At 45.0% G+C, this 18,524-nt stretch overlaps 3 protein-coding genes across 4 annotated transcripts; 2 read left to right on the forward strand and 1 right to left on the reverse strand.

The window, feature by feature from the left end:
• The first annotated feature begins 6,555 nt into the window (after positions 1–6,555).
• On the forward strand, positions 6,556–8,664 carry LOC128711616 (electron transfer flavoprotein-ubiquinone oxidoreductase, mitochondrial). The gene is made up of 4 exons (XM_053806496.1): positions 6,556–6,586; positions 6,740–6,859; positions 6,924–8,058; positions 8,127–8,664. Exons 1-4 carry the CDS (start codon positions 6,556–6,558, stop codon positions 8,662–8,664), a joined length of 1,824 nt encoding a protein of 607 aa, XP_053662471.1.
• A 417-nt stretch (positions 8,665–9,081) lies between these two features.
• Positions 9,082–10,090, reverse strand: LOC128713564 (vesicle transport protein USE1). The gene is made up of 5 exons (XM_053808425.1): positions 9,948–10,090; positions 9,554–9,878; positions 9,426–9,488; positions 9,207–9,348; positions 9,082–9,125 (listed from the first exon to the last, which is right to left on the reverse strand). The coding sequence occupies exons 1-5, from the start codon at positions 10,088–10,090 to the stop codon at positions 9,082–9,084; spliced, it is 717 nt and encodes a 238-aa protein (XP_053664400.1).
• Positions 10,091–11,074: 984 nt separating this feature from the next.
• On the forward strand, positions 11,075–15,637 carry LOC128715407 (transportin-1). 2 transcript variants are annotated; one of them, XM_053810301.1, is made up of 8 exons: positions 11,075–11,173; positions 11,245–12,205; positions 12,236–13,233; positions 13,315–13,486; positions 13,568–13,663; positions 14,697–14,772; positions 15,280–15,454; positions 15,530–15,637. In XM_053810301.1, the coding sequence occupies exons 1-8, from the start codon at positions 11,075–11,077 to the stop codon at positions 15,635–15,637; spliced, it is 2,685 nt and encodes an 894-aa protein (XP_053666276.1). The 2 variants fall into 2 exon arrangements, with proteins under 2 accessions (XP_053666276.1, XP_053666277.1); XM_053810302.1 differs by having other exon boundaries at positions 11,308–12,190.
• The last annotated feature ends 2,887 nt before the right edge of the window (positions 15,638–18,524 follow it).

Here is an 18,524-nt window from a genome sequence, read left to right on the forward strand (position 1 = left end):
CCAATTGGGTAAAGCCTTCCCCCTGGCTGCCCTCAGCAAAGTCCCCAACAACCGATGACAGTCTTTCTTCAGCTCGCCTAGCGTTCACGTACGGTAGCTGCGGGGTAGAAACGTTTGCAGAAGCGTTAGGGTGACCGGGTATCTTCCGCATCTAGGTGGTCCGGAGACGGCGCGAAAGGTGAGTACACCGGTGGCTTTCATGCGATCGGACGCTACCAGATGGCGGCTTGCATTTCGACTCAATCTTACGTTGATTGGTGGCCTGGGAATGAGAGATGCGCGTACGGAACGTAGTAGACACAGATTAAGAGGGCAAAATTGATGGACATGGACTACACGGATGTGTCCCCGAAATTGGTAACACATGTCAAGCAACGATGGTGGTCATTATCATGCATTGAGCTCCATTACTGGGACATAATAGACATCACAGCGAGGTCTTCTAGAATACTGGAAAAGCTTAAAGATATCTCGTCTAAACTCAGCAACAGGCAATGCGTTAACCTACTGTTGCAATTATGGTTCAAAAAATGTTCGGCAGAATATCGTCTGGCACTTGAGCATATGTGCTCAAGATTCTAGATCGTATGAATGACGACAAACACCCGCTGGTCCCAGTCCCAGCGTTATGCTAATTCCATACGATGCAACTGCCCATTCATAGTGCGAAACAGGAAAGGATCTCTTCTATCCCAGCAGCACTGTGTGAACCATTGACACCACGAGCCATGATCATCAGCGATCATTACCATCACAAAAGCAAAGGCACACTGTCCCGGGCTGTCCGAAACCGTACCGCCCGGTTGCTTGCCGCCAGCTTCCAGCAGTGCTGCCGGGCTTGCCCAGCGACCCATAGCTGGGCTGAGGACATGACACCGCAAGGATCGCCTGATCGGATCGGACTCCATGCGACCACCCGATGTGTTATCCTGGCAAAGTGTGACGTATTGCTGGCGAGACGGCGAACCCCTGTTTGTAACGCACATCCAGACTGAATCATTCATAAACCCCGATGCCTTCCACCCGATAGTCTCGGTCGAACGCATTACAAATCGACGATCGATCTCTACCAACGGTCAATGGGTGTAGAAGACTTCTAGAGGGAAAAAAAAACACCCGCAAACTTAAGCAAATATGCAACTTCTGAGCAAAATCACGACAACAGCCACGCATGTCATGAGGATGTCAGGAAGACTGTCGCCAGATCCCGAGCGCCGGCGACATCATTTGGAACTATGGTTTTCTTCCGCTGGTCCCGTTGATTTGGTTTTGTTTTTTTGTTTTTAACTGGCCTGTCTTCGCCTCTGCCTGCTTTCGGTGCGGCTTGTTCCAAGTGGCGCTTGGGTTTTTGGTGGGAATATAAATCGGTCGGGAGTTTGTCTTGTTTTTTGGACGTTGTGTTTTACCATCTTCGCCGTGTCTAAACCAACGTTTCAAGCGAGGCCGGCATACAAATCGGACGAAAGAACCAGGACCATTTAAGATAAGGATCGTGTCGTACATGTGTTGCGCGGACAATTGATGACGCCGGGAATCCAAAGACGATCCGTCGTTTTGTCTCCGGAGATGAATGCTATTATGCGGTAGATCTTTGTATTTAGTCCAGAGTGGTAGACGAGGTTGCGCAAGCAAAGTTAGAGGCGCGATCGATGTACAAAAATTTGCATGTGATGTTTACGGAGTGGAGTATACTTAAATGGGGTGGACCGGTGGTGTATTAATAGTGGCGCCGGTCTTCACACGACAGGACCGGGCCAAAATCCCATCCGGCACAATCCCCTCTGTAAGCAGGACTTGACCATCCGGCTACGGATAAACAAAGTTACAGAAAGCCACAAACGACAGGCCTAGACCTCTTGAGGTTTTGTGCCGATAAAGAAGAAGAAGAAGAAGATATATAATTGCATTTTTTATGATATATCACTTAAAGTATGCTGATAACTGTTTCTTAAAAGATTGACTTTTCTTGAAGAATATCCTGCTGTGTCCATGAAGGTACAAATTTCATTCCGGTTTCTCCGTATGGCTTCCGGTGTTCAATGGCAATTCTTATCTCGCACTGTAAGGACAAACACGGGTATTCCCTCTCTACTTCCTGTACAAAGAAAAAAAAAACCCCTAGACGTAGGAAGTGACTTGTTGACCGTTTGCTGTCGCTTCCCAATGTACAAAGTCATCATGCAAATCATAAAAATAACATTCTATTTGTGTGGCTGCTCGAAAGCATTTCCTTCCCTTTCTATCGAACCCACCGGTCTTTCACCGGTTCGGCCAAGTAGCGACGCTTCCGTCTCAACAACGGCCGGATTGTTGGTTTTTGGCTAAAATTAGGACCCGGCCGTAATGGTCGGCCGTGCAGGCAGGATTCGAACCGGCACGGAAAGAAAAATAACAAACCTTTCAACAAAACCCTCAACCCCGCAAGCGTGTCCAGTTGGCGACGGGGCGGGTGTAACCGATGGGAAATTCCTAACCTATAATTCCACCACGCCTGCCATGGTTCGAGATCGCTCGCCCCGGACCAAAAACCCATGCCCGTCCGCCACAAATCCCCAACCAGAACCAGGGTATGCGGGCAGGACAGGAAGAGGGAAAATAAAGCAAAAATTGCCAAATCTAAAACACTCCCAAAAATCCGGCCCGGACCGACGGTGTCGAGTGTTAAAAGTCAGGCAGAAAATATGTGAACAAATCCACTTGAGAGGTATTAGTTTTCTCAAATTTGAAAATTGCACTTCATGGCGCCAACGCCCCGTGGTCCCGGGATCGTTCCGGGACCGGCTGTTTGTTTTTCGAATCACCTCGTCGTGTTGACTCGTTTATGCCACATGCACTGTGCTATGTCGATCCGGACACTGTCCGGTGTCCGGGTAATTTCGTTGTCGGTGGGTCGCTCTTCCGGTCGTTCGTATCTGCGGAAGCAACAGTGGTCTAGAAGAATTTATGGTTAGTCCTGTTGTTGGGTTTGTTTCTGTACTGGGAATTCCTGTGCAGTGATAATCAGAATACGACCTGGGTACTGATGATGTACCCTGCATGCCAATGCCACTTACACATCGCAAAAAAAAACCGGAAGCACTTGGGGACTTTTAGTGATAATAAAACAATGATGGACGAAAGGCAAACGTTCGATACAAACGAATTGCCCGAAGACATCCGGAACAAACCGTAGATAAAATGCGCTAAATTAGCCTAGGAACTGAACTTGGGAAACCAATTGTCGGGAAAGAATTTTTGCAGTTTACTAGCCACTTGATAAAAGAAAGAGCATTCAAGGTCTTCATTCGTTACACTTAGTAAGGAGTTCCTGTGAAAAAACTTCCTGAAACATCATGCTTCCAATGGAAAGCATTCATAATTCTTCATTCTTATTATCTTAGGTTAATTCGCTTTAGACGTCTTCCATTTCTCAATATCTGGAGATCAGATTTGCATGCTTCTAATTGATGCTATTAATGTTTCTATCGAGTTGATCCGTTATCTTATCCCGCGTGGAAGTCGTCCGCGTATCAACATCAACGTAGATAAGCACGAAATTAATAACCACTTATTATAGTGCACCCTCTATCATCCTTAGACCACATAGGCCCAATCTGCTATCACGTCAACCATCCCAACCGCTTTGGAGACCCCCTAAACGATACGCCAAATGTCATAAGAACAGCAACTCTATTACCGATCGGCAAATCGATCCGTAAGGAGGGTGGTCGATACGAACGGGAGAGGGACGCAAGATAAAGATCCCTCCTCATTCGCAGCAGGATACCGGCAGGATAAGCCCCAATCTTCCCCGGGCCCAGAGCGCTAACAAGCGTGCGGTCGAGGCGAAGCCCACCGAACGATCAGTGCAAAACGACTGGGCGCGCCGAGCCGCAGCCACCCGAACACGTCGGAACAGCGGGAAAAAGCGCACAGACCGAGAATATTTCATTTCGCCAACGGTCAATCGTTGGGGGGTCTCACAATTTGGGAAGTTATCGTTCACAACTGAAAATTACCACAGTGATGGAATAATTGTTAAATTTCTCCCTTCTGCTCGCGGGTCCCCTTTTGGGATGGGTTCAAAATGGAGGGCGGCCAAGCCGGATGAAGCCGTGAAAAATGAAGTCCGTCGCGCCCGAAAAAAAAAACACGTTGCGCCAGTTGTGAGAAGGCGGTAGGGGGAAACAAAATTGCTGTTGCTTTTGTTCTTACCTTGCTTTGCTTGTTGGAAAGAGCTATTTAATTTTACATAACAATATGAGATAAATTTAAGATTACTAATTTTATATGAGATCAAGTCCGTGTATTTTTGGAAATAGATTGCAAGATCTTGGATTTTACAATATCTTCCCGTATTGGTCAACGTTTTGTTATGTTTTCCCTATTTGTTTTCTTCTTCCATTACTACAAAGGGACAAAACAAACAACTTCAAACATCGCTGCGATCCTGCTGACCTACTAAAGAGCCAGACGGCCTGCAAAACAATCATCAGGACAGACACAGAAACAGGAAGTCATTCTGTCAGTCTCCGTCCCGATAATGAGGATCATTCTTCCGTCAGCTTAATCGTGCCCACGTTTTGCCAACCTAGTGTTTACGGTTCCGGCCAGTGCAGCAGGTCATCGAGAATGAGAGAAAAAAAAACACCCTCGAACGTTTTGGGGAGGTTCAAGTTGGGAACGGGCGGTGAAATATTATAATTATGACTTGCCAGAAACGGCACGAAATGAAACACCGCACACACGGCCAACGGAAGGGCCCACACCGAGGAAAGGTGCATCGGGTAAGAGTGATGGAAACTAGAAAGAATTAAAAAAATAGTCGACCCATCCATCCAAACAACCGGCCAGTAGAAGATGACCGTGGCTAATAACGGCTGTGGTGAGTCGTAAAACTAACAACACATTTACGAAACCCTGCACCAGGACATACCTATGGGTGAAGGTGATTAATGGGACCTAACGATGGTTCCCATTTCCCCGCCAGTCCTGTTCCGGCCCCGATCAATAAGGGCTAGTCAATAAAACAAACAGAAACCCTACCATCGGAAGTGAGGTGCCGACCACATAGTAGGCGGTGCCCTACCATCGACCGAGGGTACAGATCTCGCACGATCATGCATCACGCGAATCATATTGAACATGAACGAACTTCTGTCATCCCTTCCAGGATGCCGGTGGGAAAACGGTGTAGCGCCCATTTGTTGGAAAAATGGCCGGCACAGGAACACATACGTTTTCCGTCACCGAAAAAACACCCGACCCAATCGCCGTCTTTTGAACTTGTTCGAATGTCGCGCCGGGACGGGTAATTGAATTTTAAGTGCTACTAATTACACCAAGGACGTTCCGCGTCGGGATGCTTCACGATCGATGCGCGTTTGTCACCGACGCACCGGCACCGTGCGCACGCAGCGGAAGCGTCCACTTGCCGCGTTAGGTATCGCGCAATGTCGCCACATGTCGGGCGGGCGTTTGATTTTTTGGTGGTTTTATTACTCACACAACATGCCGTAAACATGTGTAATGCGGCCACCGAAAGCCACCACTTGAGGCTAATTGAGAATGCTATCGTTTGTCGGTGTTTCGTAGGCGACCGTCTTTTGGGCGACAAGTGCATCGGGGGTTCTGCTGATGTTGACCCAAATATTCAAACTGACCTTGCAGCCCTGAGAAAAAAGGGAATATTTTTTAAGATCCACATTAAATATTTGAAAAGCATGAATGAACGTGAGAAAATCTGAACTCCTGTGAGCTATGTAGAGGTTAGCGGTGTCTGTAGAACATCTGAAACGAATGTATGGAAATCGTCATTCTTTTTCAGTGCCGGATAAACACACTTGCACGAATATCAAATACTTGCACTTGACTACTTAAAATTGCTAGATAACCTGTAGATGGCACTGAGAGTAAAAAAATAATGCATTTTCAACGGTTTTCAAGAAGCAAGTTTTAAAAGTGACATTCAAACGTCTGACGTCTTACGTTTGACAGCTTTGCGGCAGAGCAACAAATGGAAATTTTGTTTCAATGTTTTTCAGTGTAAATAAACGATAGTGAAATTTGTGCAATATGTTGTAAATATACGCGAGCTGAACATTATTTTCTAAATATTTAAGCGCTGATAAGCGAAATCAGAAGAGCGGCATCCCGTGGCACAATTTCGTTCACCCACAACTACAAGAAGGAGAAGAAGACGAAGAAGCAGTTGAAATTATCATTCTTGCTAATCAACAAATACAATCGCTCAGCTGTTTTGGAACCGCTTCAACTGGTCAGCGATACGAAACGAATCCGATTACGAAGCCGATTACAGAACTGCATCGAAATTCGCCCGTCACAGCAATACAAGTGCGATCGCCGATCGAACGCACTTTGTTTTGTGTTCTGTGCGTAAAGTGATCAACTGGTATTTGTGTCAATAGAGACAGATCAGCAGTGACTGTCTTGTCTTGCTCCAGAGTTATCCCTATCCACGGTACGGGATTAAATTGTTGAACCTTTCGAGGAGGTTGCTAAATTACATAACGACGCGTTCGCCTGTGCTCGAACAGTGCTGGGGAGAGACATACGATGGCTCGAAACATGCTAAACATTGCCAAGTGTAAGTTAAGTGAATCAGGTTGCCGAGTGTGCCGGGGCGATTCCTTTAGGTGCACATTGGACTTTGACCTTGGTCGACGTTGCGCGAATGTTTTGACGAGATGCTGCAGTTAATTTTCACAAGCTGGCGTAATAGAGTTTGTTTCATTTGCAGATGCTCGAACGATACTGAATCGCCAGCAGGCTCGATACTATTCGGAGGTTTCGGCACAATTCCCGAAAATTACCACCCATTACACAATCCATCCACGCGATAAAGATGCACGATGGGGAGGTAAGTAATGAAAAAAATCGGGACTATCACGAAATATATTAATAACTTCATGTTTGTTTCGCAGAGGTCGACATGGAACGCTTCGTCGACGAAGCTGACATCCTTATCGTCGGTGGAGGCCCAGCAGGACTTTCGGCGGCTATTCGTGCAAAACAGTTAGCTGCTGAAAAGGGCCAAGAGTTACGTGTATGTCTAGTGGAAAAGGCAGCCGAAGTAGGTGGACACATTCTGTCCGGAGCATGTCTTGATCCGGTCGCTCTGAACGAACTCATCCCGGACTGGAAGGAACAGGGCGCTCCACTGAACACACCGGTAACGCATGACAAATTTTCCTACCTCACCGAATCGGGCAAGCTCCCGATTCCGATCTTCCCCGGATGGCCAATGGACAACCGGGGGAACTACGTTGTGCGGTTAGGGCACGTTGTGGCCTGGCTCGGCCAACAGGCGGAAGCACTCGGCGTGGAAATCTATCCCGGTACGGCGGCAGCTGAACTACTGTTCCATGAAGACGGTTCCGTCAAAGGTATTGCGACGGGAGATGTGGGCATCGGTAAGGATGGTGCACCGAAGGATACGTTCGCACGTGGTATGGAGCTGCACGCGAAAACCACCATTTTTGCGGAGGGATGCCGTGGCCATCTTTCCAAACAGCTAATGTCACGCTTCGGCCTGAACGCGGCAAACGATCCCCAAACGTACGGTATCGGATTGAAGGAAGTGTGGGAAATTAAGGCGGAAAATCATAAACCCGGTCTGGTGGAACATACGATCGGTTGGCCGCTGGACAAAAACACTTACGGGGGATCGTTTCTGTACCATCTGAATGAACCGACGCCACTGGTTGCGGTTGGCTTTGTAGTTGGGTTGGATTATGTTAATCCATACCTGAGCCCGTTCCAGGAATTCCAGCGCTTCAAAACGCACCCGAAAGTGCGCGATACGTTCGAGGGCGGAAGTCGAATTGCGTATGGTGCACGTGCCCTGAACGAGGGAGGATTTCAGAGCATTCCTAAGCTAACGTTCCCGGGCGGATGTTTGGTCGGATGTGGTGCTGGTTTCATGAATGTGCCACGTGTAAAGGGGAGCCATTATGCGATGAAGAGCGGTATGTTGGCGGCCGAAAGTGCTTGCGACGTTGTCTTTTCTGGGGCATCACAAGAGAAAGCTGGCCTGGAACCTAAGGACTACGCAGACCGGTAAGCGCGACTTTTTTTATTACTTTGAGATTTTCGTTAATATTATTTCGAATTTCTCTCTTTTACAGTATAAAAGAATCGTACGTATGGAAAGATCTTTACAAGGTGCGAAACTCCCGTCCCAGCTTCCACACAGGACTTGGCCTGTATGGAGGTGTTGCGTACAGTGGCTTTAGCATCCTTGTTGGTGGTCGTGAACCGTGGACGTTGCACCATGGATCGCCAGATCACACGCGGCTCAAACCTGCCAAGGAATGCAAACCGATCGAGTACCCAAAACCCGATGGCAAGCTAACGTTCGATTTACTGTCATCGGTTGCGCTGACCGGTACCAATCACGAGGGCGACCAACCAGCACATCTTACGCTGAAGGACGACACTGTCCCGGTGAAGAACAATCATACCATCTACGATGGTCCGGAAGCACGGTTCTGTCCGGCCGGTGTGTATGAGTACGTGGCGAACGACGAGGGCGGTAATATGAAGCTGCAGATTAACGCCCAGAACTGCATCCACTGCAAGACGTGCGACATTAAGGACATCACGCAGAACATCAACTGGGTGGTACCGGAGGGTGGTGGTGGTCCAGCCTACAACGGTATGTGAGGCGCGTGTTGGACTATGGTAGCACAATGGCTGTCGCCGCCAGGACCGCGCGACAAGGTCGAATTTATTCTGTTAAGTAATAAAGTTTTCACAGCCGAAACATTCCGCAACAAGTACCTCCAATATCACACAGCGTGACAAAAACAAAATCGAGGCAGATCTTTACAAAAGAGGGGTTCAGTTTTGTATATTATTCATACTCTCAATAAAGCCACAATTTACAACAACAAAAATGCAGATACTGATCAACAACAACACAGCATTCTCACTTCAATCTCGTGCTTTGTCCTGTGCCACCGATCAAGCTTAACTAGCCTAAGAACAGCAAGGGAAATAGCAGCTTGATGCGTTGTCTTTTCTTCGTGCCCGTTTGTGTCCCCGTAACCAATAATTATTTCACCATCGCTAACCATGGTCCTAGTACACTCTCTTTTTCATTATTTTCATAAACATTACCATAACTGAAATAAGAAAGCATCCAGGTTTAAATGTGCCAAAGAAATCCCTCCAATTAAATGGGATTTTACGGTACTGGTACTTACATATGAATGTCACTATAACGAATACTATCATCAGCCACATCCAACATTTACACGCCTTCTTGGAGTTTTCCTGCAGCTTGGATGACTCCGTCGTAAGCGAAGATGTATTTTGGTCAGTTAGCTTGGATGATTTGGATACAATCTGCATAAGGGAAGTGATATAAAAGAACATGAGTGTTCTGTCTTAAAAGACACACGAGTAGAATTCCTTGCAAATACCTCAGTGTCTTTCTTCAGAATCTTGTTGGCGGTTTCTGTCTGTTCCTTCAAATTTCTTGTTAACTGTGGATTGCAAAATAGAGACGTTTGTGAAGCCTATTCAGATAATCTAGCAATCATCGCCTTACCCGCAACATATCTTCCGCAAGCTTCTCTTGTTCGGTTGAGTATTGCTTGACCGTCTGTTCCAGGTTTTCCGCTACCTTCTGGCCAGCGCGTCTTCGTATCGTCGAAAAGTTTCCATTAAATAGTTCGCTACGAAGTTCCTTTTCGAACGACTGCTTTTGAAATTGTCGAACCTCGCGCATTACTTCGTCCCCAATCGGTTCGGTTGCTCGTGATTTGCTCCGGAGCCGTTCTTTCTCTTCCGCCGAAGGTTCAACATAGCCGCACGCCTGCTTCAATACGATGTATTGTGCTCGGTACACTTCTACCAAATTATCTTCCGGTGGGCTGCAAAAAAAACGCACGAAGGCTTAATCATTTTATCGTACGGAGCATGGGCCGCACCCTTTAACTTACTTCGGCTGTTCGCCCAGCTCTTGAATCATGATGTCCAACGATCGAATGTACTTTTTCAAGCGCCAGTCCTGTTTGTCTACGGCCACAATCTCTTCGCACTGTGCAATCAAACTGCGGATATTTATTTCCAACTTCGATGCCATAGCTTAATGTGCAGAAAACTGTGTCCTTTGATCTAATTGTGGCTCGCGTGCAAACAAAAAACTGGCTACTTCATGCAAAATATCGACCCGGTCGACACGTAAACAAACTTTTTCCGTTGTCACAAATGTCAATTCCTACAGTGCCGTCCGCTCAAAATCCCAAAAATGGAAATTCCAGTTTGAACATTCTAATTTCCATGTTGTCAACATTATTTTGCCTTAATAGAATAGTAATATAATAAAAACATTGGGATAAGCTTTATGCGATACAAACCGCGTTCGAAACGAATTGCAACATTCTTCTCTACGGCAATATAATTCAATATGACTACCCCTAACGGCTATGATACAACCTCTCGCATCGAAACACTGTCACATGGAGTGTCAAAAACGTCAAATCTTTCTTCCTACAAAAATTGACAGTCGCCCGCGTTGTAAAGGAAGAAGGTGAAATTTTTGCGGCGGAAAAAGATTGCATTTTGTCAGGAATTGGCACAATTCTACGCTTCAAGTGGAACAAATTTTCACCATCGAATCAGCGCAACAACTCGTAGCATCCAGAGGGCAGGCAAAAAAGCGCTGTATCAGAGGCTTTTGCAAAGAGTTTGGAAAGTGCACACATTAGCATTCACCGAACACAGGTACATACACAGGCGTGGAAAGCAACTGGCTGACAGGAGCACCCATACTGAGGCACACTTTTCCTTGGGGCGACATCTTTTTATTCGATTGTTTCGAGACAGTTCCCGGATCGTGCGAACGATTTAGTGACTAACAAGTGGCGTTCGATAAGGGAGCGGCAACACATTTTAAGTGGCAGATTAGTTACAAGTTTTATCATTACGACGATTGGGCTTACACGGTTTCTGGTCCCAAGCGTGTGGTCAGCATTGACAGTAGCATTTTTGTGATATACAGAACAAAGCGGGAAGGCAACGGTGGGCAGCGTAAACAGATCGATTGGATTGTCCAATATTGAGCATAATGTCGTGGGAACCGCAACCGGATGGTCTGAGCCAGATCATCACACTGCTGAAGCAGTCACAATCCAAGGATAATATGGTACAACGTGCCGTGCAGCTGGTACGTAGATGGCGCTCCCAGACAGAGCAAGTGTACTCCATTCTAATGTCACTTTATTTCCTTCGTTACAGAAATTGGAAGAACTCAACCAGTATCCGGATTTCAATAACTATCTGATTTACGTGCTGACGAAGCTGACTTCCGAAAATGAACCGACACGATCACTGTCGGGGCTGATTCTGAAAAACAACATTCGCATCCACGGTGCACAGCTACAACCGGAAATCCTGGAGTACATTAAGCAGGAATGTCTGATGGCACTCAGCGATCCGTCACCGTTGATACGGGCAACGGCTGGAATTCTCATTACGACCATCGCCAATACGGGCGGACTACAGAACTGGCCGGCACTGTTGCCGACGCTATGCGATATGCTCGATTCGCAGGATTACATCGTGTGCGAGGGTGCGTTTGGTGCGTTGCAGAAAATTTGTGAAGATTCGGCCGACACGCTCGACAGCAGTGCGCTGAACCGCCCGTTGAACGTCATGATTCCAAAGTTCCTGCAGTTTTTCCGCCATTCGAGCCCGAGCATTCGGTCGTACGCGATCGCTTGCATCAACCAGTTCATCGTCAATCGCACCCAGGCACTGATGGTACACATCGACACGTTCATCGAGAATTTGTTCCACATTTCGTCGGACGATGATCGCGAGGTGCGGAAGAACGTGTGCCGGGGATTGGTAATGTTGCTGGAAGTGCGTATCGATCGGCTGATGCCGCATATGAACAGTATTATCGAGTACATGCTGGTGCAGACGCAGGATTCGGACGAAACGTCGCTGAATGCTTGCGAGTTCTGGCTATCGCTTGCCGAACAGAACATCTGCAAGGAAGTGCTGACGCCTCATCTGCCCCGCTTGGTACCGGTGCTGGTGCGTGGCATGAAGTACAGCGATATCGATATCATGGTACTAAAGGGTGATGTGGAAGAGGATGAAATGATTCCGGACCGTGAGGAAGACATCAAGCCACGTTTCCACAAGTCTCGAACGATCACACAGAAACCTTCGATCGGTGCCGGTACTAGCGGTAGCGACAGTGCGGTACGATCGATGGAAGGCAACGATGATGACGATGACATCGATGACCCGTACGTTGATATGAACGACGACAGTAACCCGTCCGATTGGAATTTACGGAAGTGTAGTGCGGCCACCCTGGATGTGCTAGCAAACGTCTATAAAGACGAATTCCTGCCGATCCTGTTGCCCATACTGAAGGAGACGCTCTTTCACGAGGAGTGGTTGGTGAAGGAAAGCGGCATTCTAGCGCTGGGTGCGATCGCGGAAGGCTGCATGACCGGTATGGTGCCACATTTGCCCGAGCTGATTCCGTATCTGATCGTGTGCTTGTCTGACAAGAAAGCACTCGTACGATCCATCACCTGCTGGACGCTGTCACGCTATGCCCATTGGGTCGTCAGCCAGCCGCACGATCAGTATCTGAAGCCACTGATGAAGGAGCTGTTGAAACGCATCCTGGATGCGAACAAGCGCGTGCAGGAAGCGGCCTGTTCGGCTTTTGCCACCCTCGAGGAGGAAGCATGCACAGAGCTGGTACCGTACTTGGGCTTTATACTGGATACGCTTGTGTTTGCCTTCCGGAAGTATCAGCACAAGAATCTGCTCATTCTGTACGATGCAATCGGTACGCTGGCGGATTCGGTCGGACATCATCTGAACAAACCGGAATACATAAGCATGCTAATGCCACCGTTGATCGAAAAATGGAACAATCTCAAGGACGAAGACAAAGATTTATTTCCGCTGCTGGAGTGTTTGTCCAGCGTTGCCACGGCACTGCACTCGGGCTTTCTGCCCTACTCCGAGCCGGTCTACCGTCGATGCATATCATTGATACAGCAAACGTTGATCCAAGATGTGGCGAGCACCACGAACCCGACACAGTTCGAGCAGCCGGACAAAGATTTTATGATCGTTGCGCTGGATTTGCTTTCGGGACTGGCGGAGGGATTGGATTGTTACATCGAGTCGCTGGTTTCGAGCAGCAACATAATGCAGCTGCTGTACCAGTGCATGCAAGATTCGATGCCTGAGGTAGTAAACAACGAATTGGGCTTTTTATGTTATACCTTTCAAACAAAACTAATTGTTTGTATCGCTTCAACCTTCCAACAGGTGCGCCAATCATCCTTCGCCCTACTAGGCGATTTGACGAAAGCATGCTTCCAGCACGTGCACCCACACATTGCCGATTTTTTGCCCATTCTGGGCCACAATCTAAACCCGGAGTACATTTCCGTCTGTAACAATGCGACTTGGGCTATTGGAGAGATCAGTATTAAACTGAGTAAGTATATGAGGCTGTTCATAGTACTGTCAGCAAACTTGTTGCAAACCTTTTTCTGTAACCATTTTCCTTCCTTCGCAGTGGAAGATACTAAGCCGTACATTCCGATGGTGTTGGGACCGCTAATTGAAATAATCAACAATACCAACACACCTAAGACTTTGTTGGAAAATACCGGTAAGTAAATCACTTCACGCGCTCTACTTTAGCTTAATACATTATTTTGAAAAATAAGCCAAGGAAACATAATCTCAATTTATTTTCTTCGTTTCAAAATGATGAACAAATTGGCATGGTTCACTTTTGCCTAACTTTTTGCGTGTGATATTATCGTGACCAGTTTATATTTGTGTTTTCTGTTGTGTAATGTATTTGCTTACAAATTTGCAGCCCATGAGTTCCACAGGGTGTTCCACACAGTTTGTAGATTCGAAGTTTTTTTTTTTAATAACTTGAATACCATATAACACAGTTGGTTGGTTTCTGTTGTAGAAACGTTATACCAATTTTTATTATAAACCACTTAAATTCATCAACAACGTAAGAAAAATCTTTATTTTAAAATAAAAACTCAGAAATTCATCAGAACACAGTAGTGTGTCTAGAATACAATAACCCCCAAAGTTTCCCTGTGGAGACGCCAGAATGTAAAGGTGTAAACCATTAAATCAGTAACATTTCAACGTTTTAAGATCAACAGCCACTTATCCGACATCATTTTCAAATTATTACCAAAGCTAATGAATCCAGAATTTTGATATGCAAAAAAGCAACATAACAAAAAAGATTGGTTTCCAAGTTATTTAAGAAAAAAATATCGATTGCAACTATGTAGCACCCCACCCTGTAGAACTCGAAATGCGTTGATCACGTTAATCAATTTGTTTGCGACAATTCCTATGTTCGTTCGTGTGTCTGCGCGTGTTCTATGTTACCAGGCAGCATTAGCAGTTGCTTGTTTTTTTTTTTTATTCACGGAAGAACGGCCGGGCCGGAATAGTAGTTTCTTGATTTTGTTGTAAAAATGGTAAATTTTCTTTTTACCGTCGAAAAGTATTAGGGATAATCATAAAAAGGTGTGCAACCACAATTGTTTGTCATTCGTCCCACCGACCATGCCATATGATCGATGAGTTTTGTCATACCATTTCCATGTTCTTTACTATTGGTTTTGTTTTTCTTTCTCTTTTCCTTTTCTTTTCCTGTACAGCGATAACAATTGGGCGTCTAGGTCTCGTGTGCCCCGTAGAAGTGGCCCCTTCATTGCAACAGTTTGTGCGACAGTGGTGTGTAACTAAATTATTTCGCAATACCGTCATCGTTTTTTGTCATATTTATTAATTTCTCCTAACAGGGTGTAACATTCTCGTATCCTTTGTACGACACAAATGTTTCTTTTTCTTTCGTCCAATGTTGTTTCTTCATGTTTGATTTATTATTTTCTATTTTTTAAAAATAATTTTCATTTTCTGTTGTTACCGTGTCAATTAAAAATTGTTAGTACGCGGAGAGTAAATTCAACAAGTCTTGTTATGCCGCTTGGGCATATCTTGTCAACTGGGAAAGGTTTAATTGGGTAAAGCAGTTACATACATTCGTAGAAAGGACATGTAGAAAGCAAGTAGTGAACTCAGCAGCAGGACGAGCCTTTTTTTGCTCGCGGATTTTCTACTTGCATTCTCCCTGAAAGAACAAAGTGTCAGTCAAAATAATATTTTGACACATACATTTCATCATATAGTTTACTAATTTAATTATATCCATTTGAACCTTTCGCCAAAACAAAAATACAGGTGCTCGTCGCTGCGCAACATCCGCGATAACGAGGAAAAAGATTCCGCCTTCCGTGGGATGTGTCAAATGATCACGGTCAATCCGGTTGGTGTGGTGCCCGATTTTATCTTCTTCTGCGATGCAGCTGCATCATGGATGACACCGCAGAAGGATCTGCATGAGATGCTGCAAAAGGTAGCTTCAAACATATTAGCGTGCACGAATGAACCGCAACGAAAATTACTACCTATTTGTACAATTTGTTTTTAGATTCTGCAGGGTTTCAAGATGCAAGTGGGTGAAGAAAATTGGAGCCGTTTCGTCGAACAGTTTCCACCCCAGCTGAGCGAACGTTTGGCCGTAATGTACAGCATCTAAGACAGACGTCCTTCTGGTTGATGTTAGGCGGTGAGTGGCACGTAAGAATGGAAACTAAAGTACTATTAATTCTTCCTACCCACATCGGGCATTAAATTGGTCCAGCAAAGGAAGCGCAAATATTGGAAAAGTTTGATGGACTGTTCTTAAATGTCGGGCGTCGTGTTTGACAAACACTGCAATGATCAGTTGTGCTGGTTTACTTTTATCAACGAATTTGAACAGGAGCGATGAAGTCTTGTTTGCTAAGGCTTTGCTACGTCCCTACGCGTGATTATGCGAATCTAATTATACCGTTGCGCTATAAAAGAATTGAACGTGATGTTCTTTTATGCTCCTTTTTTATTTCTTTCCTTTATGCATTGAACGCCAGATGAAAAGTGTTCAAAATGATGTTCCAAAACACCTTATAGTAATTGGTAGGTAGAGGCATACGCATCGTTGAACAATTAGACTAAACCTAAGTAGTAGTTGTATTGAAGTCCTCCTTACACAGCGTAAGGAATATAGTGAGGCTTTTATTTGGTCAACCTAGAATCTGGCAATAATCCCCATACTTAGTTGTGAAGGTTGTGATCACACGGTACACGCATTGCATAATATGCTTGGAACGATCATGACCCCTTCACGGTTCGATGGTGAAGATCGAATTGGACTAGTGTGTTTTTTTTAAGTTATTGCAAAATTGGATTACGAACCACCACCGCTATTTGCATGTAAATGTAAACGCCATGTTTCAATTGTTTCATAGTTTCGAAACTCCTTTTCTACGACATCATTAGCAGCGGTACCCATCAAACCTGCTAGTTTATTTGTTTATTGGTTATTCATTTACTACGTGTAAGCTGCTAGGGACGCTTTGCAGCTTATTGAGCATTGTAAAGTTGAAGATTTACGTTGCAACTCATGTTTGCCAACACGTATATATGTAATGTATATGCATGTGCGCAGCATTTTAGTTACATCCATACATCTTCCCAGCTCGTCAAAAAATCCTTATACTAATTCCTTCCGTGTATATCCTCCCGGAAAGTAACAGAGAGAAAAAAATATAACCAACACACACAAACTTGAGCCAACAGCAACTGAAGCAAAAAACTCAAACTGAAATTAATTTAAATTCGAGTAAGTAACACCAGGGTGTAATACTCTCCTATTGGAGACTTCTGGCGTTTAAAACGTAGGTGTTTAGGGTTATACTAGCGTAGGGCAAGAGTAAACAATTTTAGGAATCATTTATCCAAGAAAGCATAGTGAACAGAAGGAATTACGGATACATAAGTCTAGCGAAGATGATAGGGCTGTGCAAGTACTCAGTAACATTTGTTGAAACAAGGATAGGGTGGAAACGGAAACATACCAAAATGAACATGATATCCAACATTGCCAAGAAAAATGGGATGAGAAGAGTTAAACGTTAGGGAACATTTTAAGAAAAAAATGCTAGGGTCTCATGCTAGGGTTAGGGAAACTAGGGAAAACAAACGAATAGGGAACTCTGTATGTGTGATCGAGCAATGTGGATGGATGAATGAGTGTTTGAGTGTTGCGAGAAAGCCACGAGCGCTTAATTTCCGTAGTACCGGAACAATGGTAGTTCTCGGTTTGGGGCTCTCCGTAGTGTTTTATTTCCAACAAAAAAAAAACAAAACTGAACGTTAAGGGTAACCTAAAAGTGATCCAATTCACAGCATGCGTGGTGCAAAAAACCAGATGTAGCAAATTTCGCATCTTCATAACGTGCAAAACTAATAGAAACATCCATTCGCTTTGTTTCTTTTTTGTGTAGTAGGAATCTATAAATCATAAGTGTACCAATTTTCTTTCCTTTATTTTGATCCGGTACTAAGGCCGGTACAAAAAAACAGGGCAAACAAGAAGAAGTGATATTATTATTAGACCAGGAACACATACGTAAGGTAGTAGGGAACTCGAGGCAGCTTAGGGTTAAGGAGGCAAGCAAGGAAGCATATTCGTCGCGTTCGCGTTCGCAAAAGTATATCGGGTCGTCTAATTCGCGTTATATATCGTCGGGTTTCGGGTCGCGTTTAAAAAAGCTCCGTGTCGCGCGTCGCATTACTCAATATCTCGCGTATCTCGTTCGTTAAACTACTGTAATCGTGTTTAGGGGGGAGGGCAAAAGCGAGGAAAACGTTGTATAAAATCGTTGCAAACGGGTTTTTTTTTTCTTTGTTTTTCATTCAATTTGTTGAAGCTATTCAATATGTGCGGGAGGAAAGAGTGCGGTCCGTTGTTTTCAAATGGTCCAGCAGTTCATTAATCGACCTTAACGAACATTCACCATTAGTGTTGTTCAGACAGAGTGCGCAAAGATGCTTCGTGTTTGTGTTAAATCATTCGAATAAATTGTAGAAACTTAAACAAAACAAAAATACTATAATGTAAATTAAAAAAACCAGAACTGAAGCAATTCAGCCCGCGGCCGGCTTTTGCTAATAGATCAATTTACGGAATTGGCGAAATCTAAGTCTGATTACCTTCTTCTTAAACAAGACAGGAAACAACACTGAGTCTGACTGGTTTTATGTTTTAACAGCTCTGCACAAAATCAATCCCTTTGCAGGCCCGTCAAGAAAACGGAGCTATAAAAGCAGTTCGCGTACGGTGTACAAATCAAAAAGCAAATCAATGGTGCACGCAAGATGTGGTGTGTAGATAATGTAGGCAGACAGCAACTGCGCTGTACGAATGTTGTGTGCCATTAGGATAGTGAAAGATATTATTTATTTGTTCCAGCAAAAAAGAAGCTACCGAGCGAGACAGAGTGGGAGAGTGGGATAGTAAATCAGTAAATTCACAAACAAAACTCGCAAAAAAAAAAACTTGAAACTCAAGGCACAACAATGGGGGAGAAAGAAAATAAATA

The sequence above is a fragment of the Anopheles marshallii genome, chromosome 3 (assembly GCF_943734725.1).
Source record: "Anopheles marshallii chromosome 3, idAnoMarsDA_429_01, whole genome shotgun sequence".
Taxonomy (NCBI): domain Eukaryota; kingdom Metazoa; phylum Arthropoda; class Insecta; order Diptera; family Culicidae; genus Anopheles; species Anopheles marshallii.

Excerpts from the sequence above, each read along its gene's own strand:
- LOC128711616 (XM_053806496.1), top strand. The coding sequence starts at position 6,556 with ATGGCTCGAAACATGCTAAACATTGCCAAGT. Across the intron at positions 6,860-6,923 it reads TAAAGATGCACGATGGGGAG|AGGTCGACATGGAACGCTTC; the intron begins GTAAGTAATGAA and ends TTTGTTTCGCAG. Across the intron at positions 8,059-8,126 it reads CCTAAGGACTACGCAGACCG|TATAAAAGAATCGTACGTAT; the intron begins GTAAGCGCGACT and ends TCTCTTTTACAG.
- LOC128713564 (XM_053808425.1), bottom strand. The coding sequence starts at position 10,090 with ATGGCATCGAAGTTGGAAATAAATATCCGCAGTTTGATTGCACAGTGC. Across the intron at positions 9,879-9,947 it reads GAGCTGGGCGAACAGCCGAA|CCCACCGGAAGATAATTTGG; the intron begins GTAAGTTAAAGG and ends TTTTTTTTGCAG. Across the intron at positions 9,349-9,425 it reads TTCTGAAGAAAGACACTGAG|ATTGTATCCAAATCATCCAA; the intron begins GTATTTGCAAGG and ends TCCCTTATGCAG.
- LOC128715407 (XM_053810301.1), top strand. The coding sequence starts at position 11,075 with ATGTCGTGGGAACCGCAACCGGATGGTCTGAGCCAGATCATCACACTG. Across the intron at positions 13,234-13,314 it reads TGCAAGATTCGATGCCTGAG|GTGCGCCAATCATCCTTCGC; the intron begins GTAGTAAACAAC and ends ACCTTCCAACAG. Across the intron at positions 14,773-15,279 it reads CAACAGTTTGTGCGACAGTG|GTGCTCGTCGCTGCGCAACA; the intron begins GTGTGTAACTAA and ends ACAAAAATACAG.